The 25,987-nt window shown below is 40.7% G+C and overlaps 2 protein-coding genes, 2 long non-coding RNA genes and 2 other non-coding genes across 6 annotated transcripts; 3 read left to right on the top strand and 3 right to left on the bottom strand.

Moving 5' to 3' along the window:
* Positions 1–2,753: 2,753 nt before the first annotated feature.
* On the top strand, positions 2,754–9,032 carry LOC141809800 (cytoglobin-1-like). Its single transcript, XM_074696993.1, has 3 exons — positions 2,754–3,104; positions 6,797–7,028; positions 8,397–9,032. Exons 1-3 carry the CDS (start codon positions 2,962–2,964, stop codon positions 8,559–8,561), a joined length of 540 nt encoding a protein of 179 aa, XP_074553094.1. The 5' UTR covers positions 2,754–2,961; the 3' UTR covers positions 8,562–9,032.
* Positions 9,033–9,364: 332 nt separating this feature from the next.
* Positions 9,365–13,543, top strand: LOC141810064 (uncharacterized). Its single transcript, XR_012600045.1, has 3 exons — positions 9,365–9,699; positions 11,019–11,116; positions 12,899–13,543. It is a non-coding gene; the product is annotated as an uncharacterized LOC141810064 (long non-coding RNA).
* A 1,282-nt stretch (positions 13,544–14,825) lies between these two features.
* fbf1 (Fas binding factor 1) lies at positions 14,826–24,008 on the top strand. The gene is made up of 29 exons (XM_074696247.1): positions 14,826–15,290; positions 15,621–15,651; positions 15,745–15,783; positions 15,870–15,915; positions 15,997–16,066; positions 16,149–16,199; positions 16,294–16,435; positions 16,524–16,604; positions 16,872–17,012; positions 17,109–17,241; positions 17,401–17,555; positions 17,640–17,733; positions 17,875–18,297; positions 18,374–18,418; positions 18,503–18,540; positions 18,760–18,965; positions 19,042–19,167; positions 19,296–19,396; positions 19,482–19,688; positions 19,845–19,952; positions 20,057–20,196; positions 20,281–20,399; positions 20,524–20,646; positions 21,352–21,528; positions 22,027–22,203; positions 22,276–22,413; positions 22,496–22,580; positions 22,653–22,783; positions 23,871–24,008. Exons 1-29 carry the CDS (start codon positions 15,288–15,290, stop codon positions 23,952–23,954), a joined length of 3,414 nt encoding a protein of 1,137 aa, XP_074552348.1. The 5' UTR covers positions 14,826–15,287; the 3' UTR covers positions 23,955–24,008.
* LOC141809283 (uncharacterized) lies at positions 23,977–25,243 on the bottom strand. The gene is made up of 5 exons (XR_012599994.1): positions 25,099–25,243; positions 24,777–24,857; positions 24,542–24,604; positions 24,287–24,346; positions 23,977–24,113 (listed from the first exon to the last, which is right to left on the bottom strand). It is a non-coding gene; the product is annotated as an uncharacterized LOC141809283 (long non-coding RNA).
* On the bottom strand, positions 24,189–24,257 carry LOC141810258 (small nucleolar RNA R38). The gene has a single exon (XR_012600074.1). It is a non-coding gene; the product is annotated as a small nucleolar RNA R38 (small nucleolar RNA).
* LOC141810247 (small nucleolar RNA SNORD49) lies at positions 24,425–24,498 on the bottom strand. The gene has a single exon (XR_012600063.1). It is a non-coding gene; the product is annotated as a small nucleolar RNA SNORD49 (small nucleolar RNA).
* Positions 25,244–25,987: the final 744 nt, after the last annotated feature.

The raw sequence follows: 25,987 nt of genomic DNA, 5'->3' as shown, positions 1-25,987 counted from the left end.
TGACATGCTATTTCAGAGCATTACCACCACCAACTGGACAAGAAGTGAAAAGAGACCGAGAGGTAAAATAGTCGGACAGATGGCTTGTCGTACTGAAATACATCAGTTATATGCTTGAAAATTAAGCGAAACATGTTGAAAATTGTAGATTTTTATGCTTAAAGCCCAAAAGAGAATTTTGGGGGGGTTTTTTTGTTTTTTTTTTGTTTTTTTTTTAAATAAAACTGGTGCCCCTTAAATAGGGGCTGAATGAAGGGGTGGCCATGAATCCAGAGGAACATGCACATCCGTTCACACTGAGGCGGCTACCTCTGGTCAAAAAACATGAGGCAGCTCAGAGAGCAGACTGAGAACTTGGCATTTTTTAGCTGTTAAAGAAGAATATGGCAAGAATATTTCACACACAGGCAGATAAAATCACTTCAGGGGATTCAGTCACTAGATCTGATTGGTGTTCATTGTTTCTCACCCATGGATGATACCTGTGAGGAACTGAGTGTTTAAAACTGCAGTTCCTTGAGTGTCCACTTGAGGCTGGTGGCAGAAGTACCAGAAACCACATACATACCCATTCATAAAAGCTTTTCTTTACAGCATAAATAATATTGTGAGTGAAAGATTTCACAACCATATAGCTTCATTGCCTGGGTGTGCCAGGAAGAAATTTTAACTTAAGATCAGACACACACAGAAAAGAGAGAAGGTAGGAGGCAGGGCATGACACGACCAATGTGTGTCAGCAAGTGGACTGCATTTATATAATGCTCATTCGTGTCGTCTAACCACGCGGCATTGCGCAAGTGCAAAAAATCTGCAGTTCTTCAGGTGTCCCCTTGAAAATCAGAAGAAACAATGTTTACAGCCTGGTTCTGGAAAAAAAAAGACTCCCATATAAATTTCTCTCTTAGCTCACAGTGTACAGGTGAGAATTATTTTCTAACTTAGCAGTTGAGAAGATATTTAGAACACAAGTTTGCCCAATCAGAGGCACAGCTGAGCTGAATGTCAGGAAGGCACATTACATAAGTCTGGAGGCTCAAAGCCCATCTCATTTCCATCATGGCCGCTGTCAACCATTTGCTTCAAAACTCTGTTCCAGAAACAGATGCGTGATGTCACAGACACTACGTTCACAGTCTATGGGGTAAATAAACCCATACCTATAATGCTGAAGAGCCACTATGTGGTCTCCTGAAATATCAACTTAAATTAAAACTCTTAATTTAAAGTTAAATTTGTTACAAAAAGAGCAGAGTTGGAGAACAATGTGTATAACGTGTTGTCAAAGCAGAGTACAAATTTTTCCAGATGCATCATTTATGTTAGATTTTTTTTTTTTTTTAAAGATCACAGAACTAAATACCAACATAGTACAGTTGTAATAATCAAGTGGATTTCATGGAAGCATAATAGTTTCGTTAGTCTAAAGCCTGCTAACACGAAACGTTCTGATAGATGGCTGACTCTTCTGTTTTGTTTGAACCCATACCAAAACATGCATTGCTGGTCCAAATGTAGTATGTGCTATATCCACTAGATGTCATTGCTTATTAACTCAACTTGTGTTGAGCCTTATGGATTATTATATATCATACAATGTCTCAGATTTTCTAGATGGAACTCATTAATGGTGGCTCATGTGACACTGTGGGTTTTGTCAACAAGGGTGTGAACAGCAGAACTATTATAAATATTCCCAACAGGTATCTGGCTTCTTCTGCAGAAACATCAATCAAAGTAGAGCCAATGGATGTTTAATCATTGACTTTGTTTGATCCACTTATCTGGGCTTGGGCTAACAGGTATTATGGGTTTGCTGTAGAAACTGTGACCTTAGACTACATCGCCTAAGAGAAATAACTTCACCTTGTAAGTCAAAATGTTGTTCAGCTGCTGTTAGAATTATCTGCTGACTTCAAAGATTATTTTCAGACACAGCTGAAGCTATACACGGTTTTTCACCAACTTGATCACTCCCAACAGCTCTGTCAATGTTTAACACGGGTCATGTATGTAGGTGGCACCTGCTGCACATTGCCCCTCCCCGCAATAAATCTCCCCTCAAACTTTGCTTTTATAAAAATAAACAGAACTGCTCCCATGTTAAGCTGCTCCCTCTTTGACAGGTTAACCACTAGACTTCTTAATAAATTGGCCCTTGTTTTTCTGACTCAGTATGTAATAAATCTCCACTGATAGAGGTTGCCACCACAAAAAAAGAGAATTATCTGCTTCAGAAAGTGAAGAGTTGTGTTTCTTTTAGGGTTATTGGATGTTATAAAACAGGTAAAGTAAAGCTAAATGGACTTAAAACTCAGTGATATGACCTTTATCTTGTTAGACGCACAGATCAAACCCAAATGACGCCTGCCCTATTTCTGATGGACGTCATACTGTTTCATTTGCAGTCGGTAAAGTGTTTATAACATTTACGTCTGCAGGCTTTGAGAGAAATTCAATATCATTACAGGTTAATCTCCTGGATGGACTGGAATGGTGACGATGGAGGGAGAGGAGGTCAGAGAGATGTGCTTCTTTATCTTACTCTAACGTCATAATCTTACCTCTCATCTACCGCATGTATTACATATCTGACTCTCTTATTTAATAAGGATTTGTCTCCTTTCTCTTTTCATCAAACACCACCTACAAAGGTGAGGTGGGAAGAAGGAGAGAGAGAAGAGGGGAGAGTGTAAAAGAGAGAGTACAGAGGCTCCTCCTCGTTCCCTGTGTGTGTTTTCTTGTGTTTTTTTCCGCCTGTTCTTCACACACACTCTCGCTCAGCAGAGATTCAGAGGTGGAGAGCAAATATTCTCAGTGAGAAAAAGGGGGGGAAGGGAAACAGATTCGCTTCCACTCCTGTCAAAAAAAGGACATAAACAAGGAAGAAGGGTATAAGGGGGTTACTTAAAACAGCCCTGCCTTCTGCACGTGCTCAGTGAGGCAAAGCTGTGTTCCCAGATGGAGAGGATGCAGGAAGAGGGAGAGATGGACCACCTGGAGCGACCAAGCCCACTGACAGACAAGGAGAAGGTGATGATCCAGGACTCCTGGGCAAAAGTCTACGAGAACTGTGATGATGCTGGCGTGGCCATACTAGTCAGGTAAGCTTTTATATTTTATACTTTTACTCTCATTTATTTCATGTGCAATAACCGCAGAGTCAGGAAAACACTCATCTGTTTAGACAAAAGTTGTGGCAAAGAGTTGAGCTTGTTCTCTGTTTTCTGATGAGCCCAGATCAGTTATTTTTCTTCATGGTTATTTGTGCACTCACTTCTGAGACAGATAAGATAAAAACTGCAAAAACCTATTTTTCAAGCTACTATGACTCAACTTTTAAGTGTTGGCTTTGGCACCCTCTATCAAAATACATTTTTCTTTTAACAACACTATACATATTTCTTCTGACAGTTAGATGTTTCACTTAGCCATCAATCTTCCTTAATGTTGAGAGTTTTTCTTCAGCAGGAACTTTCCCTAGTAACCTTTTGTGGAACTCTTTGTGTCTCAACAGCAGGAACCAGGGTCTAAATTTAGATCCTGGGTAGCTGAGTTGTAAGTTCCTGCTCAGGGGATGGTACTTTCCAAAAGTCCAGAGACTTTAGGGAGCGGGACCTGAGATGCTTAACGTTTCTGGTCTGGTACTTGCTGTGTTTTGGATTCCACTCACCATATTTAAAGCCTCCATGACAAAGACCAGATAAAATCTGGATAAAATAGTTTGCTGATATGGTTCCACCCAGGTAGAGGTGACATAAACTTTACAAGTTTTCAGTTTGTCCTGGAATTTAAAGCGATATTTTCACTCCTCCCACCAATTTGGAAGAAGAATAGTCCATTAACCAAAAGATTAAAGATCATGATCCATCTGCCTGACATCTTTGGCACCCATAGGCTCCCTCCCCTTGGAAAAGGTCATGTTTTGAATGTTAGGTTACCTACAGCAGCATGTTTCTCTCAGAAAGTAAGTGATAAGAGAAATTTATCACATGTGCAGCATTTTTAAAAATTTACTCTGCTGTTAATTGTTTTCAGTTTTTGGGGTTGTAATGACTTACAGGAACTCCTGATTTGTAGCAAGCTTCCTTCAGAAGATATTCTCATGGCAGCTTTTATGCTCCTTCTCAGGCCGTGAGATTTCCTGCATGAAAGTGCATGCCTGTATAATCCCTTATGATTGCAGAAGGTGAAAGTTGAGACGGAGGGTAGAAAACAAAGCTTAGAGCGTGAGACACTCGCTTTGAAACCACCTGATAACATTTATTATCACAGATAACCAACTATAAGAATATGCCACTGCTCTCAGCTCTACCCCTCTTTTCTTTTTGATAAACGTGATCTCTTATTACCGTCCTCCACATTCCTGCACAAAGACCCTGTAACCTTGAGGAATTTGAGGAATGGGGATTGATCGATAAGCGTGACCACGGTAGATGCAGCTTCAGGCCACTGGGGTCCTTAAACTAACTCATCTGGCCCTGAAATGAGAATCCATCCCTTGATTCTTCTCCTCAGTTAGTCGGGAAGAATAGATAAGAACGGATTAAGAGTCCAGTGACCATATCAGAAACTAATGAGGCTATTTATATGCAACCACAGGTCATGCAATTACACCAAAGAAAGATTAAACAGTTCCTCATTAGCTCGCAGTGAAATGAGGGATACTTTGCTCAGCTCTGAGCTGAGAGATTAACACACCTCCTCTTCATCTATCATCCTTCCTTCCCGAATGTTTAAACTCACAAGTGAAACCTCCCGGATCAGGCCATATGTTCCAGAGCCAACAGAAATATTTGCTTCCTTTTTGTGTTCGCTGTTGCAGAGATGAGACATCAGGATTGGATCGGCAGCAACCAGATGCATTGGCCCCCTTCCCAGACAGTGGGAGGGGGGACTTTTTTAGGTTCCTCTTCACTAATTCTCTATGACACCTCTGAGGGTCAGACGGGGACATTCGTTCACACATCGTGAGTCTGAAAAGAGAATCTGGAACTTGATCACAAAGTAATTATAACTAATTCAAAGCACAACATAACAAACTGTCAGCAGGTGTGTAAAGATCTCAAAGCAGAAGATGACATTCCTCTTTCTTCATTCTGCCCTCTGTAATTTCTCTCTTTTGTTTAATATTCTTAAAGTCATGTTGAATCCTGTACCTGGATCCGACACTTCATTTTTGTGTGTGTATGTCAGAAGAGAAACCAGAGCACAACAACAGAAAGTTCACCACATACAGAGAAGAGGGAGATGGTGCTTTTCAACAGCAGGATGTGGCCTGTATGAGCCAAACAATTTCACCAAGAAAGAGGGTTTTCTGTGTGTATGCACTTAGGGCCCCAAGACTAAAAAAAAGTCTAAGAGTCTTGTGGTGAAATGCTGATTGGAAGTATCTGAATGGGGTGTGTCCGATCCTCTTGACATGATGCTTGCAGGTAAATGAGAACAATGAATGAATAATGAAAACTTTAGAAGCATCTGTACAAAAGTCTGCCATCAAAGCTGGATTTTTTGCCAAGAACACACAGGAAGTAGTTTTTATCTCAGTCATGAATTCTCCGGTCTGACTCAAGCCTGAAGACATCTGTGCTGCTAGTAAATGCAGATAGAGTTGTATGTTTGCTGTGTCTGAGTAAAATGACATGTAACCACTCAACCTGAGTAAGGAGGAACCAGCCGAGGTATGAGGATGTGAACCTCCAGGGAGGACTGAAGGCTAAAACGCTTCACATAGTCAAAATGCAGACTCTGTAAATCCTTTTTCTCTACCTAAAAGGAACACAGAGCTGGAGAAGTAAAACTGATGACTGGCAAACCCCCATTTATATTTTCTCTAAGCTGACTTTGAGGTTTACAGCAAACTATGTGAAGAACGCATTTGTTTACACTGAGTGCCAGAAAATAATTTCTTCCACACCTACTGTGCACCAAGTCCAACCTGCGTACAAACACTGAGATTTCACAGGATAAACTCAAACATGCTTCTCAAAGCCAGAACATAAACAGTTATTCAACATCCCAGATTATCAAGGGGAGGATCAGCCTTCAGGAGAAACATCTGGTACAGACACTTCATCTGATGTGGGGAGTAGAGCTGCGTGATAAACTGCATTTTATTGTAGCCGTGATGTACAGAGATGCAATCAGACCATGCTAAAGGTAAATGATTAAAAAGGGGGATGTGCAAAAGCATGGCACTTCTGCTTTGTGAAATTATTTAACATTCAGGAAAGATGATAGGTCAGAAATTTGAGTGATGTTAAAATGTGCTCCACATCAGTTGCAAACAGCATGTTGTTGTTTTTTCACATTTCAGGCTTCACTGCAGAAACATGCATAAATAACCTTTAATTATCCTTCTGTTGTTGTTTCAAAAGCTTTGACAAGTTTGTAGGTGTGGGGATGTACACAGAAACTAGAACCACTCCTCGGTATTAGATCAACAAATATGTGGGTGTGATCTAAATTGTGCTTAATAACTATAATTACTCCCTCATTTTGAGTCAGTTTCTCTGCAGCAGGATGTTTTCCCTCAATGACTCTGAGAGATGAACGACGACATACCACACCGTACCAAGATAAAGTTTAAAGCAAACATTTAAAGGAGAAATATGCAGCACTCTCATGTCAGTGCTTATATTTACACACTGTATCTTGCCAGTGGAAGAAAGAAAAAAGAAAGGATAAATGTGGGTTTTTGCAGGATGGAGCTGTTGCAGGCTGAAGGGTGGTGAGATTAACGAAGCTTCACAGCAGCTGCTCACACTCATATATCTCTCCTTCTCCTCCCTCTCAGGCTGTTTGTGAACTTCCCCTCATCCAAGCAGTTCTTCAGCCAGTTCAAGCACATCGAGGAGCCAGAGGAGCTGGAGCGCAGCGCCCAGCTCAGGAAGCACGCGCACAGAGTCATGACTGCCATCAATACTCTGGTGGAGAGCATGGACAACCCTGAGAAGATGGCCTCGGTGCTGAAGCTGGTGGGGAAGGCCCATGCGCTCAGACACAAGGTGGAGCCCCGGTACTTTAAGGTAAAATGTGTGTGTGGGGAAAAGGGGCCAAAATCAGCATTCCTATTAAATAAGAGAGCTTATATAATGTAATTTAAACTGTGTGAATGTTCTGGTAATAAGGCCATAATGACTGCAGAGGACCAAAAATAAGGTCTTAGGCCCCGTTTACACAACAAAGTTTCATCTGAAAATGCTAAAACACAAAAAAAACTCTGCGTTTACACGGAAGCGCTGATGGACTGAAAACGCTGTAGTAAGCATGCCAGGCCTGTAGGTGGTGCTATAACTGCCTTGTTCAGAAGCCACTTTTGGGTGATCTCCACCAAAGTAGAGTTGTGCCGGTCATCTGGTGTATTGGGGAATACTAAGTTAAAAAGTGGAGCAAAAGATGAACTTTTTGTTGAAAGACAGTCAGCATATACAGCAGATTGAGCAGCACAATCACAACACGGTAGTTCACGACAATAGTAACAACGGTACTGTTGTCCTGTTCAAGGCGCGAGCAAGGCGGAGTGTGACGTCAGCGTTTCCACTGAAATCGCCGACTTACTGTTTACACAGCAACGGTGTCGGGAGCATTTCAGAAAAACCTCACTCTGGAAGCCATTTTCAAGGTTTGCGTTTTAGGTTGGCTGAGGCCATGTCCACACGTAGCCGGGTATTTCAAAAAATGAGTATCCCCCCGTTCGTTTAAAAAAATACATCCATCCACACACAGCGCGTAAATCCGCCGGTGAGTGCGGCTCCAAACACGCCACACCTATAATGGGCAGTGTTTTCCTGACGTGTAACCCATGCCAGCCAATCAGAATGAGCTGTGACGTTTGAGAACCAAAATCTTCGTTTACCAGCGTCCACACAAAACCGTGAAACCAGAGTTTTCCAAAATCTTCACTTTGGCCGGAGTTTTCAGAAAACCTTGTTTTTAGTGATGTAAAGCTGCGGTTCCGTGTGGACGACAGGCGTAAACGTATAAAAATATATGCGGTTTCCCAAATTCCTGGCTACGTGTGGACATGGCCTGAAACGCTGTTTCCATCTAAACCCGAGGCTGAAACGCAACAAAATTTTTGCGTTTCACCCTAAAACTGTTGTTGTGTAAACGGCCCCTGGGTCACATCAAAAGAATCTGTATTACAGCATTTTTGTGAAATCCAACTATAAATTGTAGCCTAAATTAAAAAAAGAATGAATAGCAGTTAAATAAGTGATAGAAAAATATTATTAGGTAATGACCTCTAGAGGTCATAATGATTATGACAGGCTAAAGGTGAAGCAAGCAAAAGACTTGCATCATAAAAACCACACCACAAATAAACCAAGAGAAAAACCAGCTGTTCACTCTTTATCACAAACCTGATCTCAAATTCCGCCTCCTCTTTCTAGATTCTCAGCGGCGTGATCCTGGAAGTCCTGGGAGAAGCTTTTTCAGAGGTTGTGACACCAGAGGTGGCCGCAGCATGGACAAAACTCTTGGCCACAGTCTGCTGCAGCATCAGGGCTGTGTATGAGGAAGTGGGCTGGGACAAGATCTCATCCTCGACTGGGTGATGCTTTAATCCTGGATCAAATGGACTGTGAACATCCAGAGACTTCCATTGTTTAGGACCACAGATTCATGAAGGGATGAATGGACTGTAATGAACTTAAAGGGAAGTCATCTAAAAATATAAGTCAAACAATAAATGTAATCTAAGCTAATCAAGGGCGGAGCATAAACACAAAGAGGTCTGTTTCTCTTTTGATGGCTTCTAACGTAAATTAAAGCTCTACTTGTTTTTAATACTCTTGTAAAGGACCAAACCAGTTTGAAAGGATGGAGAGGAGAAGGCGAAAATGCAATCAGAAACCTGACAGAGTTCAAGAGGTCACATTTGACTTGGATGTGCCTTTATCTGAATGTGTAAAGCTGGAAACTGCCGTGTAGATATTCTTTAATGTTGTCCGTCATTTCCTTTGCTTATATGTGTCCTTCATGAGACATTTTTTAAAGAGTTGCTCCTGATGATTCTCTCATCATAATTCACCTTTGTATTTGTACTGAATTATGTTTTTATTAAAAGAAAACCTTGTGGAGAAACAGACTGATATCAAATCTGTTTAAAGTGTATGTGTTTTAATCTCACTCTTAGCCTACTGCCCTTCAGAGCTGAACTGTCTGCCAGGGTCAGCGGGGCTGAGTATAAGTGGCTCATATCCTGGAAGTACCGATTTAGAGCCTCAGTTTGTCTCACTTTCCTTCTGATTTCAAATCGTTTTTAATTTTAAGGAATTTTATTCAAGCCTTCTGACAAAAACAGACAATATGAAGTTGATTTAGCTCACTATGTAGACGTCATGTTGCTAGTTTTCAGAGTTGAAGTACACATCATGCTCTGTTTACCTCCTAGTCCTGCCCCGCAGATCTAACCCCCTCCCTGATCCATGTTAATCCTCTCAGCTAATCTCCCCAATCGTGAGTGACAGCCAGGATGAAATACAGGAATAGTCTGATCGTTACACCACACTTTCTCTGCCTTTTTTACCATCCAAGCCTTTCGATGGGAGCTGGAGTCTCTGCGCTTTGAACCACCTTCAGTCTCAAGGCCGGGGATCCTCAGGTGGGTCAGAGGACCATGTGTACCACAATGGTGGTCCTCACCACCATCGCTCTCATCCTGCGCCAGAGATTCTCCAACAAGATCAAACCGTGAGTACTCATCAAATGCTCTCTTTAAAGCTGGAAGTAAAAAATAAAATCAGAAACTATCATTTAATTGCTTTTAGATCTGGATTCTTACAAAAAGACACTGAACTGAACAGCTTTGGGTTTGTGTTAAAGCATGAACTAAACATAGCAGACCTCCAGCCATTCTACAAATATCAACACACACAAACAAGTGCATGTGTGTTTGCATGTGTGGGAGAGTGAGAGAGGTAGTGTGAGTCTTATCTGTGCCTTTGATCTGAAATCACTCTGGTGATTATTTTAGGGTCTGCCTCGGGCGGCAGTGTGTGGATAAAGTGGCCCAATGCATAACAACAGTGTCCTCCAGCCTTTTTTAATGGAGACGTGAATGGAGGGGTCTGAGCGATTCAGCTCGTAGCTGCTAATTGACACAAAGTGCAATACCCCCCCCAACCCAACCCACCTCCCCAAGCCCGGCTGAGCCTTTCACACAGCTACAGCAAGCAATACCTTCACGAGCATGGCAACAGCTAGCTCACACAGCCTCAATACAAACCCATTTCTGCAAGGGTACTTAAAAAGAGATTGAAAAATCAAATGTTGAATCATATAAATGAGATTGGAAGTCACAGTTGTGGCATAAATAACAGAATTTATGAGCAGAAACAACGTGAGTTAAAAAAGTTGATATGAGATAAAAGTTGCACCTTTTTGTCTCATGATTAGGCCCGATTATCTCATCATTTTGACTATTTCCTCATCATTTCAGCTTTCTATGATATAGTCTTAGTTTCTTGTCTCAAAATTTTAACTAGCTTTTGCCAGTTTCTCCTGTTGTTTTGCATTGTTGACTTATATCTAGTAATCCAAACATTGTGTTACATTAAGGACAAGAATACAGACTAAGTATCACAACTATTAAGACTTCTGTCTGTTTCTTCCTCATAATTTTTACACTCTTTCGTGTTACTTTGAAGCAGTTTCTCAAAATTTTGCCTTTTAATATCAACATTTCAACTTCTTTCACATTATTTCGATTTACTTCTTCAAAGTTTTGACTTTTCTCCTCATAATTATCACCTTTCTTACTATTCTGAAGGTTTTTATGATTTTTTAATCTAATTTCTCATCATTTTGAATTTTTTGTCTCATGATTAAGACTAACTTTCTCATAATTATAACTCATTTCTTGATAATGATTTGTTTTTCTAATAATATTATCTTTTTTTCATAATTCACATGGCAGAAACAGGCTTTTATTTTTTTCATTAAGTGTCCTGATTAATGCTGTAAATGATGAATATGGAGCTAAAAATAATGTCTTGTATTATCTGATACAGGCAGAAAGATGCAGCGGAGAAAGAGGTGCCATACATGAGAAGCAACGGAGCAAATGAAGCAGCAAACAACCAGAAATGAGATTGATTAGCATCACGGGGTAAGAAATGCTTATGACAACTAATGATTTCAATATTTGTTTATATCCCTTTTTTCCTTTTGCTGGGATGTTAGAAACCCCTTAATTTAGCCTTTTGTCTGATTGGTCAACTTTCTGGAGGCCAGTTGAAGCAATGGCATCTCTATGTGATGACCTCATCATTTCAGCAAGTCATGTGAAGATCTCGAGCTGTTTTTAGAACGGAGCATTTTACGAATTTCACAGACAGATTCGGGGATTTGTAAAACATAGCAGTTTGAAAATCTGCACATCTAGTATGACCATCCAGTGCTGTTATTTTACATCCTTCCTATGTGACTGAGAAGTTTGATGATCAGTGGAAATGTTCTTTTTTGTTGATTAGCTGTAAATAGTCTGAGTCTGAAATGAGACAGACCTTTCAAAAAAATCAAAAGCCTGAGCTACAGACACCAATAACCTGAGGTCTAAAGAACACCTCAGGAACACCTGGTTTCAAACACGTGTAAAGAGTTCAGTAAAGGTCCAGCACTGATGTAAATCCCAGGTATACTCAGGTGAGTTGAGACAAAGCTGATGACATCACCAGGGTCATTCCCAAACTGGAAGGAGCTTCTCCACAGGAGGGAGGTCATTTGGACTTGATTACATAACACTCTATGAAAACCCAGATCTCAGTCAGTAATGACAGTCTTACTGCATGGGCAGATATCAAGAAGCAATGTTTATGTGTTTTTTTAAAATAGTTTAGCATGGATTCAAACTAAGAGAAATCAAACTGAAATGTGTTGCAAATGAAAAAGAATTGCAAACACAAACCTGAGGAGAGGGTTGGGCGTGACAGTGAGTTCGAGAAAATGGCATTGACATTGAAAGTGTGTGTGTGTGAGAGAGAGGTTTACAGGGGGGTCTCCAGCCAAGGGAAAAAAAGTGGAGCATGTTAGCGAGGCATAGATGCATAAAGAGCTAAGAGGCCTGCCCCACATTTTACTATGAGTATCCATCTCTAACCTCCTGATAATAAATGATTCAGAGGCAGAACAACAATCCATCGTCTCTTTGAGGGTTATCATGAATACATTACCTCAATGCAAACCCACCAGTAAGCGCAGCACTGAAAGCTCTGAGGTAACGTCTCGTCGTTCATAGCTTGGACATCCATCTGAGGTTTGTTCACTTGTTTGTTAAATATCTATAACAAAAGTTGAAAAAACAACCAGAAAATGATAATGAGCAGAAATATTTGCAGCATTGTTTAAGCAGCTTTCAGCAACAAGAGGTGCATTCACTGGTCAAATAATCTGTAATCCTGAGTTTATTATAACATTAATCTAGTTTAAAGTGGCTGTGAAGTTTGTACCATTGCAAAAGAGCAAAATCAGATGAGGAAGCACAACAAAGGAACAAAAAGATGACATTTAAATGAACAAATGATACTGGAGATTATAAGACAGAAGGAAAGCAAACAGGGAGTAAAAGTGAATATGAGAGAAGGATAATAGAAAAAAAGTTAAGACAGACTTTAAAAAATTGGAGCAACACGACACAAAAAATAAAGTAAAAAAATAAAACACACACACACACACACTTGTAAGGGAGCAAAAACTGACCAAAAAGTGAGTTTTAGTTTAGTTTCAGTAAGTTCAGAAGACAGATAAAAATGTAGAAAAAAACACACAAGCACATAAAAGAAAGAATGATGAGAATGCAAAAGTAAAAGTGAGGGGAAAAGAAAAAAAAAACCCGAGACTCGGGAGTAAAACATAAGCTGAAATAGGTGATATCTTCTTTTTTTTCCCACAGTGGCCTCTGTTATGAAGACTTCTCTCCCCGGATACCACAAGAGAGACTTCCTGTTGTCTCTCTGTTGCTGTCTCTCGCTGATCACGTTCTGATTCATCTGAACTTGACAGCTCATGCCAAGACTCCCAGCAGGATTAGGAGGAGTAAAAGTGGGCTAGAAAACCAATGGGGCCCAGCTTTGATCAAGGCTTCATCTTTCCGTCCTGCAGACGCTCTTGTTACTGAAACAGGAAACAGCAACTGAGTGAGTCCAAGCCTGGGAAATGTAGAAGGACAAACCCATTGTCCACAGAAAAAGAGAATGTGTTATGTTTCCTGATTCAGAAATTCACGTGCCTCTACTTTTCTGACTGTATGTTTGCTTTGATTAAGAATAATGAAAAAAAAAAGATAAACAGATGTATGAGGAAAGGATGAGCAGTGGGTGAATTTGTCTAAAGTGACCTAATTACTGCTGATTCAGATACTTAGGTTGTGTATTGCGTGTATGTGGCAGGTGGACATCTTTTATAGCTTTATATTGTCCTCACAGAGATCGAATAAAGCTTAAAATTGCAAATATATTTGCTTATGGATGCCCGCAGAGAGCATTTCCATCATACACTTGGAGTATTAGGTCTAATTTCCATTCTTTAAGATAAGAAGGTGCAGATTCCTGGATGTAGTTTGAGTGAAACTGTCAGTTATGTTTCTTGACAATATATGTCTGGTCAAAGCTCTTTGTAGTGCATTATCACTTCAAAAATATTTCTTAATAAATAAAAAATAACTGTGGCAATACTGTACGCTTCTTTCTTCCACTACTTTTGTTTTCAAAATCACTCACGACCTAGAAAGTGAGCATGTGCAGAAGCTAGGGAAAGCCATGCGTGCGATTGTTCCCTAAATACTTTTAGCTTAAGATCTAAAGTCAATTGTTTAGTTTGCTGGAGGTCAACAAAGCTTGTTTTTGCGTGACAAGGGGTTAATTTATCTTGTTATCCTTGGAAAACAAAGGGGGCAATCTCGCTAATGAAATAAATTGTCAGCTGAATCTTAAATCTGGAATCAACCTCATGCACCCCCCTTAAAAGACTTCAGTGATTTTACTTCTGTTTGATTTAAACTTTAACTTTGCTGCGGCGTTAGTCACATCACCAACAAACAGAGCAACAGTGCAAATGGGAAAACAGAAATCATGTGATGATGTATGTATAAATTGAGGGAAACCGTAGTGTAAGCACTCTATCTTTGAGCTTTTAGGAGGTAACCTTGTTCTGATTGAAAGAGCAACATCGGACCTGGATCTCACTGAATTAAACATACGCCTAAGTAAATATATTATTCAGCTCTTTCTTTTGTTCAATCTGATTTGCTGTGGCCAGTATTCTAAGCTCTGACACCACCTGGTGGATAAATGTGTGATTTAGTGTGATTCTCAGTCAGCAGGTGCCAAAAGATGTTCAAAAATAGCAGCTTCACACTGTAAACATAGCCTAACCTTGCATGAGCTACTGAAGATAGTCAGAGTCCCAGAGGAAGTTGTTAAATTGGCTTTGGTGTGTTTTTAAGGTTCAGGTCCTGTGGAAACACTAGACAAAAAGAAACATATTTATAATATTCTAGAGAAGCAAGTACCATCAAGCTGACAGCAAATAATTGAATAGAGCACAATAAGACCAATAAAATTGAAAAAATAGAATCAACCTACTATTATAATGAGCCAAAATAAATAGCCTAGAACTAACTAAAAAAAAAGACTAAATTTTATGAAATGAAAGAAAAATAGAATATTTTCATAAAATGATAATTCAACAAGGAATCAACCGGACAAGAAATAAATAACAAACAAAATAAGACTTTGTTAAACCTCAAACCTCAACCCAAAGTCCAGCCTTCTACTTTAACCAAAAAACTACGCTACCCAGAGTTCTCTGCGAAGGGTAAACAGGATGTGTCAGTCCCGCGGCGGCTGGTACGACAAAGCTCATGCTAATGCTACAGTAAATCTTTCATACAGTCCGCGACAGATTCTCGTTTATTTAAGGTTGCTCGGCGTGCACTCTCTGTTACACGCGATCGTCACTGTGATGATTTCAGTGTGAAACTTAAAATGTATTAAGGTGCTTCGTTTAAAGCTCGAAATCTTCACTACAAATCGTTTCTTCCGATTCGTTTAAAAAAAAAAAAATCCCCAAACTGCCACTTTTATCATGCTTAACATCGCGACTTACCTCGACAATGTAATTGAATTGGACAGTTAAACCAGGAGCTTTACTGATAAGACATAATCGTGTGATATGTCCTTACATGTATGGGGATCGGCATACCAGGAGAGTGGTTACCCATGGTGACGGGAGACGCTTGATCAGATTTAGCTAGCTTGCAAGCTAGCTAGCTGACATTCAGCATGGTAAGACAAGTCTGCTATTAGCATTTCATGACGAAACATGATATGGATACACAAGTTCATACAAGAACTTTTCGTATAATTTATTTGCAATTTGCAGTAGTCACACTTGAAGACGAGTCACTCATAAGCAGCGTTTCCACCGATTTTACCGGGAACCTTAAGTCCCAGGAACTCTTTGAGTGGCTAAGATTGTAGCTCTCATTGAAACCCTTCTTATTTTGTTCCAAGCACAATGCTATATCTTTCCAACTCCAATGAAAACCTATGTGATGCAGATGGACTTACATTTTGATAATATATTAATACATTTAATTACACCTTCATTCACAGGCAACAAAACCAAGAGGCAAACCATTCCAAAGTAAGATATTGAACAGGTGTTTTAAACAAAGATTTACAAAACCATACAAATGTAGTAACATTATGTAAAACCCTTTTCTCAAATTCTTCTTAGGTCCATTTGGAGAAGATGGCAGCTTATTTGATGATACAAGTAAGTGCTGTCCTTTAATATGATGCCCTTTTATCCTTATTGTGAAAAAGTCATGCAGACGTTTTCTCTCTCAATCTTACTCCCAGAACACCCCGGAAGAGGGAGAGCAACCTCAAGCAGATCACTTGTTCGGTAAAACAGACGACTTTTACCTTTGTATACTGAATTTATTGCTTGTTCTTTCATTGATGTACACCTTTTCTTTGTCCGCAGCTCTTCGGGCACTGATAACATCTTCAGCACGCTAGCAGAGGAGGTGAAAAGAGATGGTGTAGAATCTGAGGTAAGAACCTACTCTGCAAGACAAATGTACATCTTAACAGTCTTATTTTTTTAGCATCAACCTTTTTTTGTTGTTTTTTAAGGGCTCTGATGTCTCAGCAGCAGATCCCAACGACATCCTGAAGGACATGATGGTAAAACATTATTAAAGCTGTATTCAACTCTATATGAGTCTCCTGAGGTTCTTTCATAGATCTGTCAGACGTTTTTCTTGCTCTCCTTGTTCAGGACATGGATGATATGGATGCTGAGCTTTTTGCTCCAAAGAAAAAAGCAAGTTCTACTCCTGCCCGAGTAATGCCACATGACAATAAAGGGTCAAAGAAAGACTCTTCTACGTCAAAAACAAGCATAAAAACAGAGGAAACAGGTAACTCTGCTTTAAATCACTGTTAGCTTTGCAAGGCACTCCAGTCACGGCTGTATAAGAGAGCTGAGCTTATTTCCTTTAAATTCAGAAAAGCCAACTACAGAAGTAGGGAAGCCAAGCTTGGCTCCTCCATCTGCCTCACAGAACTACAAGAAGTTCAACTTCTCAGGTGAGTGTCTCTCATTTTCCCACTCATCTGTTGAGCTACAGTTGTTTTTCAACAAACACTTGAACAGGAAAATAAAAGGCTCATGCTCAGCTGCAGTACCATAATCATCCACTAAGGGGCAGCAGAGCACACTTAGGGAAATGCTGAACACATGCATCAGAGTAAAATTAGCTGAATATGTTTCTGTATCATACTTTTTATATCTGACATTCTGCTTGGTCTCAGTCTTAGCAAAAAGTTCTTAAAGGGACTGACTTTCCTCTGCAGATGAAGAAGATCCTCTGGCCGATCTCGATGATTTGCTCCCAGATGAAACAAAGTCCAAACCGAAACCCAGCACACAGCGCTCCAAACCTGAAAAGTCTGTACCGCCTCCTGCAGCGTCCCCCCTTCTGGAGGCTGAAACGCGTAAGCCTTAGTTCTTTATTTTCACATCTCAAACAAGACAACAACAAAATACCGAGCATGCATTTGTTTGTTTGTGTGTGTGTCTTTGTTCATCAGCTAAGGCAGCAAAGAAACGAGTTGATATAACATTCGATGATGATAAGGACGACCTCATGGATGCACTTGGATTTGACGATGAGAAAACTACTCCAAAGAAAAAAGAGAGCGTGCTTTTGCTCAAAAAGGAAAGGTAACATCTCTCCTCTCTCTTGTTGTTCTTCTTTATAGTTCTCAGTGATAAATTATCACTGCTTTAGTGCTTCAGGCTGCTATTTTTTTCTTAACCAATAGCTTTCTCTGTGCAAATCAGCTGTTCTCTACTTTGTTTGTCTTTCTCCAATTCCTCCAGGACTGAGCCGCCGCAGAGAGTTCGAACACGCCTGGATGAGATACTGCAGAATATGACTCCACCACAACTGCAGGAGCGACCTCTGAGTGGTGAGTCGAAGGACCAAGGAAAGTCTCAAGAAGAGAAGCAACAAGAGAAAATCTCCAGTGGGAAAGGTATCAGAGCTTTTATAAGCATAAGAGTGCAGCGCTGTTCAAAAACTATGAACTATTAAAGAAGAATGTTCTCCCATTTTTCAGAGCCTCTTGTAGAGGATGACGTCACATTTGGTTCCTATCAGCCCTCTTTGATGTCGGCGCCTGAAGGGAGACAGTCCCGCCGACAGTCTGTCAGGTGTGTATAGCCCAATCTGAGTGTTGTGTTTCCATGCTTAGGAGGTTGGGAGCTCAGGAGCTTTAAATGTTTGGCCTCACTTTTTGGGAGCAGTCGTATCATCCATCTTTTAATCCAGCTTTTGTGTTTACCTGTCCTCAGATTTTCCACAGAGGATGTGAGCTCTTCCACCGCTGAAAAAAAACAAAGACCCACTTCCTCCAGACATCGTAACTCAGCTGACTGGCTCGGCCTCAAATTAGACGACGACCAAACCTTTCTTGAGAATGAGACAACAGCCGAGTCCACAAAGACTCCTACTTCTCCTTTAATGGACAGAAGACCGCTGAGTAGTAGTCCTGCTGTATCTGCCCCCAAGAAGGACATAGACGGCCTGGTCCTATCTGAAGATGCCCAAAAACCTACAACACCAGAGGTCTCAAAGAACCAGAGGAAAGCAGAAGAGGAGGATGACTGGTTAGCAGGAGCGCTGAGCCGGAGGAAGGCTCTGACAGGGTCACAGTCTGAGGCCAAAACCACTAAACAAGAGGACACTCTCAACCTGGAGGAGGAGACGGTCCAAAGGTACAAAAGGCACCCATAGCACTGACAACAGAAGCATGTTTGTCAGTACTGAATCATGTCCTGCTCTGCTTTTCAGCCAACAAGTCGGCTCAGCAGCTCCCAGAGGATTAGAGGACACAAGGTGACATGTTATTTATATTTGTCCACATTAATGTTCTATAAGACACAAAGATCTGTTTTTAATAATCCTTCTTTTGTTGATCAGCAACGCCACACCTGTCAGAGAGAAGAGGACTAAACAAGGTATTTAAATCTTGAAGAAGAATAATGTCTTAACACAAAAAACTAAACAAGAAAATGTCTGACCCCTCTTATCCTCCACAGACATGATCTCAGAGCGTAATACAATAAAATATTTCTCCTCTCACACAGAAACCATCCCCACCTTACCACAATCCCACACAGCATCCCTCCATGATTACATCACCCTTACACCAACTGTTTGTCCCTCTCCTCCCTTAGACGCTTCTCCTCAGGTTGCTAGCAGTGTTAGCCTCCCTGATCCTCAGCCTCAGTCCTCCCACCACCACCTCCCATCTCCTAAAGGACCTGCAGTGCCCGAAACACCTGATCCAGCTCTAAAAGAAACCTCCCATCAGGTGCCAGTGGTCGCACCGACGACTGCTCTACTCACAGGCAGTCTGCAGCAGCTACTTCTGCAGCAGCAGGTTTGTAAAATCTACTAAAAAAAAGAAAGAATACAATGTATTTGATATGTTTGACATGTTTTCTCTTCACCTCTAGATGATGCAGAGTCAGCTGTTAGGTTTTGGAGGGGTGATAGATGCAGGAGCGCTGCAGAGAAGCACAGAGAAGCAGCCTGTTGATTACCAAGGTCTGCAGGCTCGTGTCAGTCAGCTGGAGGGTCAGGTGTGTTAAATTCACAGATTATACCTCAAAATGCAGAGCCTGTAGGCAGAGTCTAGGTTAGAGTTTCGTGAGTGTTGTGGTTTTTCTAGGATTGATTGACCTTCATCCTTGCTGGTGTTACTCTTCAGGTGAAGACGCTGCAGCTAGAGCGAGACCAGAGCCAGTTTGTGCTGGAGAACATCCAGCAGCGACATAAACAGGAAATGGAGCTCATGGACAACACACACAAGTATTTAATTCCTCAAAGACTCATGATGAACACATTTCCACCAGCACTTCAATGTGTGCATCCTCAACATGTAACTTTTCTCCAGGGCTCAAGTGAGGAGGCTTGAGGAGTTGGCTGCTCAGAGGGAGTCACAGGGGCGACAGGAGCGTGAAGACCTGCTGGAGCGCCTGGCTGCTGTGACAAAATCAGCCGAGCAGGAACGCTCGGAGCTGCAGGCTCAGTACCAGCGCAAACTTACCCATGCTCAGCAGGAAAGAGACCAGGAAGTGGAGAGAATCAGAGACCTGCAGAGGTAAACGGGGCCTTTGTTTTTCCCACTTTAAGTCTTCAGATCTAAATGAGCATTTTCAGCGTGAAACATGATGAAGGTTCAAAGATTCAATGAGTTTAATATGATACATAAATTACCGTTGAGCTAACCCTAAATTTGTCTTTCTTTGTCTGAAAGGAAATCAATCTGTGAAATGAAGAAAGACTATGAGGACCAGATCAAGAGACTGAAGAAACTAAAGGAAGAAGAGATTGATGCAGTGACGAGTGCTACGTCTCAGACCAGGTGGGACATTCTCATTAGACATCTGAAGTATTGCACAGTATGACACTTTTCTCAGTCTCCAGTCAGACGTCCGATGTATGAAACATGTCCATGTCTTCATCCAGGTCTCTCACAACCGTGATTGAGCAGATGGAGCAGTTCTCTTCTCGGATTGGAGATCTGTCCTCTCGGGTGGAGAGCACTCACGAGCACACGGCACAGTGTCTGGAGCAGGGAGCGCGACAGCGTGACGAGCAGCTCCGAGGTACCCCCACGCTCACACACACACACTTTGTGCTAATAGCACAGTAGTTTGGGGTTAAGGCCTCCCTTTGATGATGCTTTTCAGTGATGCAGGATCGCCTGACACAGAAGCAGAAGAGCATGGAGGAGGAGAGAGCTTATCTGAAGGAAATCATCTCCAGGATGGATACTCAGCTGAACGAGCAGCAGAGACAGCTGGAGAAGGTCAGACTGGAGTCAGGCTGTAAAAAAAAGACTCTTTGATAAAAGATACATCACTTTATATTTAGTCTGTTATGGAATCGAAAGACTGAAAACACCCCAACACTTTTCTCTTTGACCTTCTTAGGAACGCTGGAAGATGACAGCTGAGCAGGCTAAAGCAGAGTCCACCCAGAGAGGCCTGGAGGAGGAGCGACGTGCTTTCAGCCTGCAGATCAGCATGGAGCGAGAGGAGCTGGAGAGAGCTAAGGTGAGGCAGATCACTATACATCTCAGTCTAAGACCTTCCTTAACCTTTACCTTAAAAGGGCTGTGAGGAGTTTTAAAGTGATCTTATATGCCTGATTGTAATTCAAGTTGTTTGTGATAATGTCAATTCCAACCCACAGTCAACAGTTATTCTGCAGTGGTCTGTTCAAACTTGAGAGTCGATCAATAAAATGAAGTGTGAGGTTACATAAGCTCTGATTAGTAGATGACTGGCAGGACATAGCTAGCCAGGATTTACTCATGTTAGACATTACAGACTTGTCTTAGAGCACCAGACTGCCAGCTGTGTGTGTAATATAAATGCCTACTAAACTACTTACAAACTGAAAGTGTTTACTTGTTGTCACGTTTGCTTACAGATACACTGGAGCACCAGGCCGCCAATGTTGCTAACACATAGCCGGCTGCTACAACATTTGCTTGATGTCACATTTTAAACCGTAGCACTACGTAGCTGTACTGATAAGTCCCTTACCTTGGTGCGTTGTATCCAGTGAAAAGTTGTCTTGAACAGAGAAAATTTGTTTTGATCCGATCTCCATTTAATTCCAAAACAAACACACGCCTCACTAAAAGTAATTTACGACAGTGTGCAGAGACTCTGGACCACAAGGTGGCGAGTGAGTGTAATTAAAGCAGATCCTTCTCATAGAATCTTTAACCTGCCTGTCTGTGCTTCTATCAGAGCGCTCTCCTAGAGGAGCAGAAGTCGGTGATGCAGCACTGTGCAGAGGAGAGGAGAAAGTTGGCAGCTGAATGGAATCATTTCCACACATTGGAAAAGCAGAGACATGAGAGAGCTGAGCGAGAGGCCAGCAGTCTGCTGGAGAAGAGAGAGGGCTCCATCATCAGTCTGGCTCAGGTGAGCTTCACTGGAACATGCACTGCAAAAAAACTGAAACCTTATTAAGTGTTTTTCTGTTGTTTTAAGTACAAAATGTATTTTTGGACTTGATAAGAACCCCTTTCGCCTGACCAGTCCAGAAAAAATGACTTATTTCAAGTTCTTTTAAGATGAAAATGAGGTCTAAAATATCTTTAGCAAAAAAAATTGAAAGAAATGTGCTTGTCAAGATTAGAATAATGTCTTAACACAAGCACATTTCTCTTACCCCGCTGGCAGATTTTTCTACTTGTTACAGGCAGTTTAGACCTCATTTTTGTCTTTAAATAACTTGAAATGTGACATTGTTCTGGACTAGTCAGGCAAATGTGGCTCATATCAAGTCTAAAAAGACATTTTTACTGAAAGTAAGACAAAAACACTTAAAAAGATGTCAGTTTTTTGCAGCGTGGAACTAGTGAGAGAATGCTTAAATCTTAAACAGAATCTGACACAGCAAATTGCCTCTGTATTTAGGAACAAGCAGACCTGAAGCTCCACACGGCAGAGCTCAAACAGAAGGAGATGATTTTGTCACAAGAGAAAGAAAGTCTTGAGAGGCTGAGAGAAGAGCTGGAGAGAGAGAAAGAGAGAATGAGCAGCACAGCTTTGAGACTAAAGACACGAGCGCAGGAGGTGGAGGCCTTCAGTAAGGTAAATCTACACCACACTGAGCCTATTCCATCTTCATCTTCTGTAGTTCTGACCACGCTTTATTGTTTCCAGCTCGCAGCTGACAAGCATGAGGAAGGAGAAGGAGCGCTGCGGGAGGCCAAACGGGTGGAGGCGGAGCACGGAGCCCGGCTGAGGAACATCCAGACACAGACAGAGCGACTGAGGCAGCAAGAACAGAGAATCCTTCAGGTTTGTTACCAGAGGTTGTTCTCTGCTCCTCTGAAATACAACCAGCCTGTGAGCTCTGTGTGATCAAGTATTTCTCCTACAGGAGCAGATGAAACAGAGTCATGTGCAGAAAGATTTGGAGAACTCTGTTACCTTCTCACCACGGATGATTCAAGCCATTTCACCAGGTGAGCTCATCTCTGCTCAGTGAAATTAAAACCTCTTTAAACAGTCCAATAAAAGGTGATTTTTTTTTGCAGAGGCAGGTTCATTTTTGCCAAACCCTGAGCTCACATCCACCATGAATGTTCCTGCTGTACCATCATCAGCCGACTCTCAGGCCTCGGCCCTTGAGGCTAGCCTGGCTCTGTGGAGGTACACCTCAGAAAAGGTAAACAGAGGACACCTTCTGACTAGTTAGTTTCTGTTTTTACTTTAAAATCAACACAAATGCTTTTAATCCCCTGTAATTTAACCCTCGTGGGTAGCTTTAATTTTTCGACCATTTAAGGTAAATACAGGACAAAAGTGTCCCCTATCAAGAACTGTTATAAAAACACAACAGGTTGTTTTTTCTACTTTTTTTGCTTGACGTTTGTTTTTCCACAGTTGGTTTCACTGTCAAGAAATTTGAGTTTTTTGTGTTTAGATGTAGGACGGGAAAATTGTACCATCATGGTAAATGGTAACAATAAGAAATTGTGCTGTTTTGTTCAAAATGACACCCTGAAATTGGAATATTCTTGATTAAATTGTGTTGTGATTGTGCAATCAAACACTGTGTCGATAATGGGGCTAGATGAGACAGTTTTGTCCTTTGTTTACCTGAAAGGGTAGTACATTAAGAACCTAACACTGGAAAAAAAATATAGTGCATTAAAATTAATTTTATCACGTTTAAACCACATCTCAAAGAAAAATTTCCCAGCCCTCCAATATTCATTATATGAAAACTAACTCATTTTGTGTTCCTTTCGTAAAAAAAACAGTGACATCATGTAATCAAATCAGCATTTAAAGGGTTAAAGTAATAGAATTTAGTTCTGAAGTAATATATTTTCAACAAATACAAGTATGAAGATAGTGTTATGTTCTGTTTTATAGCAGTTTTTAGAAGAGAATGTTTTTGTCCTTTATCTTTAAAGGTGGTATATTTGCCCCGGTGTATTGTTAAAGATTTTCATTAAAAAAACTTACAAAAAATATCACTCCATGTTGAGTAACACAGCCAATAAAATGACCAAAAAATGACCTGAAAGGTCAAAAATGTCCCCCATTACCCCCGAGGGTTAAGATACTGGTCAAATTTGGATTCCTTTACACAAATTCTGAAACAAAACTGATGCTGTTTTATTGAGGCTGGACAGGATTCTTAAAAGTCAAAATTACAGCAAAGATAGATCATCTGACGTGATAAAGACAGGTTCTGCACAGCAATTTGAGGCATTGTTCTTTATTCCTTCTTTTCTTTCACATAGGATTGGGAATACCTCCAAGAGGAACAGATCTTCTTGGACAACTTGAAGAGGAAATCTTACAGATCATTTCTCAACACAAACTGACATTTGTTTTCACATGTGAATACTTGAATTTTATACAGCATCCCTTAAGCCCCAGGGGGGAAATTTGGTTAACTTTTATTAAACACGTTTCCAGAAAAACATGTCTTGTAAGGAGATCTGTTCCGTTTCTTTTTGGGCCTTCTTCCCCTTGGATTTCCTCTGCAATGTTAAAAAAAGATAATTATGATATAGAATTATTAATTGGCTTGACATGTCCAAATATTGTATGTATGGTCAGGCCTCAGGTTACCATAACTCCACAGTGAGTTCAGACAGGGATAACTTGTATCATCACTGGCTTGACCATAAGCTATGTGTCTTTACACATTTACCTGTCTAGGATTTTAGTATCAACATCTCCTCTTGAAGTCTTGTTTTGCAGATTATGGGACCTGCAATGAGAGATTTTTAAATCTGTCACAAAGTGTTACAGATCAAGTACTTTGAAAGCAAAGACCTGTGAACAAGTTTCTCAGAACAGCTATTGCAATCGTCAGTTATCGCATCAGACGGCACTTCCTATGCAACAGTTTTCATCACTGAGTCCGTTGGAACTTGGATAACACACACAGCAGCGTGGTACACACCTGTGGCCTGAATCTACATCTTGTTGGCAGATGATCTCACATCAGGGAGAGGGGATCACAGACCTGTGAAAACAGGTTTCATTAATGGAAATTCTCCAGAGAGCAATAAGTCCAGACATCAGTCTGCAGCATGTCAGATACCATTGTTTTCCACAGGTTTTATTCAGACAGGGATAACAAACTCATCATGTGTACTGCATTATGTCAGGAATAGACATCAGACAGTGACATTTACCTTTCATGAGAGATGAAAACCTGGTTTGAGGTTGTTCCAAGGGAGGGGACATCATTTCAAAGACCACGTGTCTTTCCGTCCCTGTTTGGAAAGATCAAACGCTACATATTACACTTTTCGCATATGGTAAAATACTCGTACTCTAAAAGCAGGATGATCTAATGCTCGTTCACTGATTGATAAAATGATCCTGGACTAAATGAACAACTTCACTGCTTCACTTCTTCATACACGTGTTAGCAGCTAAAGTTAGCAGTTGATATAAAAGCTGCTTTCTGTTTAAAAAAGACACATATTCTTCGTAATTATTTTAAATAATTACCTGATTAGGGTGGGTCATCCATGACAGGCTTCATTTTAAAGTATACATGATTTAAAGAAGGCATGAGGACAGAGAGGTCTATGCTAACACCCACGACGCTGCAAGGAAAGAGACCAGGCGCTTGACTCCTTCGAGGTTTTATTCACTGACTTCAAGCAAACCAGCTTTAAGACACGTTACTGCCACCTACTGGACGGGAGTGATAACATTTCGCAGTAAATAGGAGGGATAATATTACACTATAGAAAGGTTTAAGTTATTTTAGCTGATTCATTATCTATTAAAAGCCTCATAGTATTTTGGGCAGTAAGCGCAGCGTGACTTATTCTCGTACGAGACTAAATTCTCGCGAGAGGACAAGTTTTATGGTTATTCCACTCATTTTGTTAAATTAAGTGTATTAACCATGGGTATTCTCTTTTAGTTTGGTCCACCTTTTGCCAAATTTTATTTTATGTTATGTTATGTTAACATTTATCTTAAGGCCATAAATGTGACTAATTATGTGGTGGATGAAATTCCAGTTTAATATAGTCATATAGGCCTAATATATTCTTGATATAGCTTAACATGATTTGAAAGTGGGATAATTATATGATATCAGATCGTTATCCATGGATGTTTGTGACACAAATGTACCATGCAACGAGTCAAGTCAAATCTGCTTTGTTAAAGAGATGAACGAAATCCATCAGTGCAGCTAACTCATTTATATTGATGTTTTCTGAAGGACATTCAGGGGACACAGTGTTTGTGCGTCTAAATATTTAATAAAGCTATTATGCAATGGAAAAATGTAAAAAGATACTCTTTAGTTTAGAGAAATGAAATAGTCCACTTACTTTAAAACAGGTTGGATAAATCATGAGCAGAAGTGAATTTTTTTCCC

This window comes from Halichoeres trimaculatus, unplaced genomic scaffold (assembly GCF_033239565.1).
Source record: "Halichoeres trimaculatus isolate MK-OKI-2021-1 unplaced genomic scaffold, fHalTri1.1 fHalTri1_scaffold_20, whole genome shotgun sequence".
Classification (NCBI taxonomy): Eukaryota; Metazoa; Chordata; class Actinopteri; order Labriformes; family Labridae; genus Halichoeres; species Halichoeres trimaculatus.
The sequence above is the reverse complement of the archived record's forward strand: the minus strand, read 5'-3'. Positions and strand labels throughout refer to the sequence as shown.

What these genes read in the sequence shown, in the direction of transcription:
- LOC141809800 (XM_074696993.1), top strand. Translation starts at nt 2,962, where the DNA reads ATGGAGAGGATGCAGGAAGAGGGAGAGATGGACCACCTGGAGCGACCA. An exon ending in GGCGTGGCCATACTAGTCAG is followed by an intron (nt 3,105 to 6,796) that starts GTAAGCTTTTAT and finishes CCTCCCTCTCAG; the next exon opens with GCTGTTTGTGAACTTCCCCT. An exon ending in TGGAGCCCCGGTACTTTAAG is followed by an intron (nt 7,029 to 8,396) that starts GTAAAATGTGTG and finishes TCCTCTTTCTAG; the next exon opens with ATTCTCAGCGGCGTGATCCT.
- fbf1 (XM_074696247.1), top strand. An exon ending in CCTTCTGGAGGCTGAAACGC is followed by an intron (nt 17,013 to 17,108) that starts GTAAGCCTTAGT and finishes TTTGTTCATCAG; the next exon opens with CTAAGGCAGCAAAGAAACGA. An exon ending in GATTCAAGCCATTTCACCAG is followed by an intron (nt 22,581 to 22,652) that starts GTGAGCTCATCT and finishes TTTTTTTTGCAG; the next exon opens with AGGCAGGTTCATTTTTGCCA.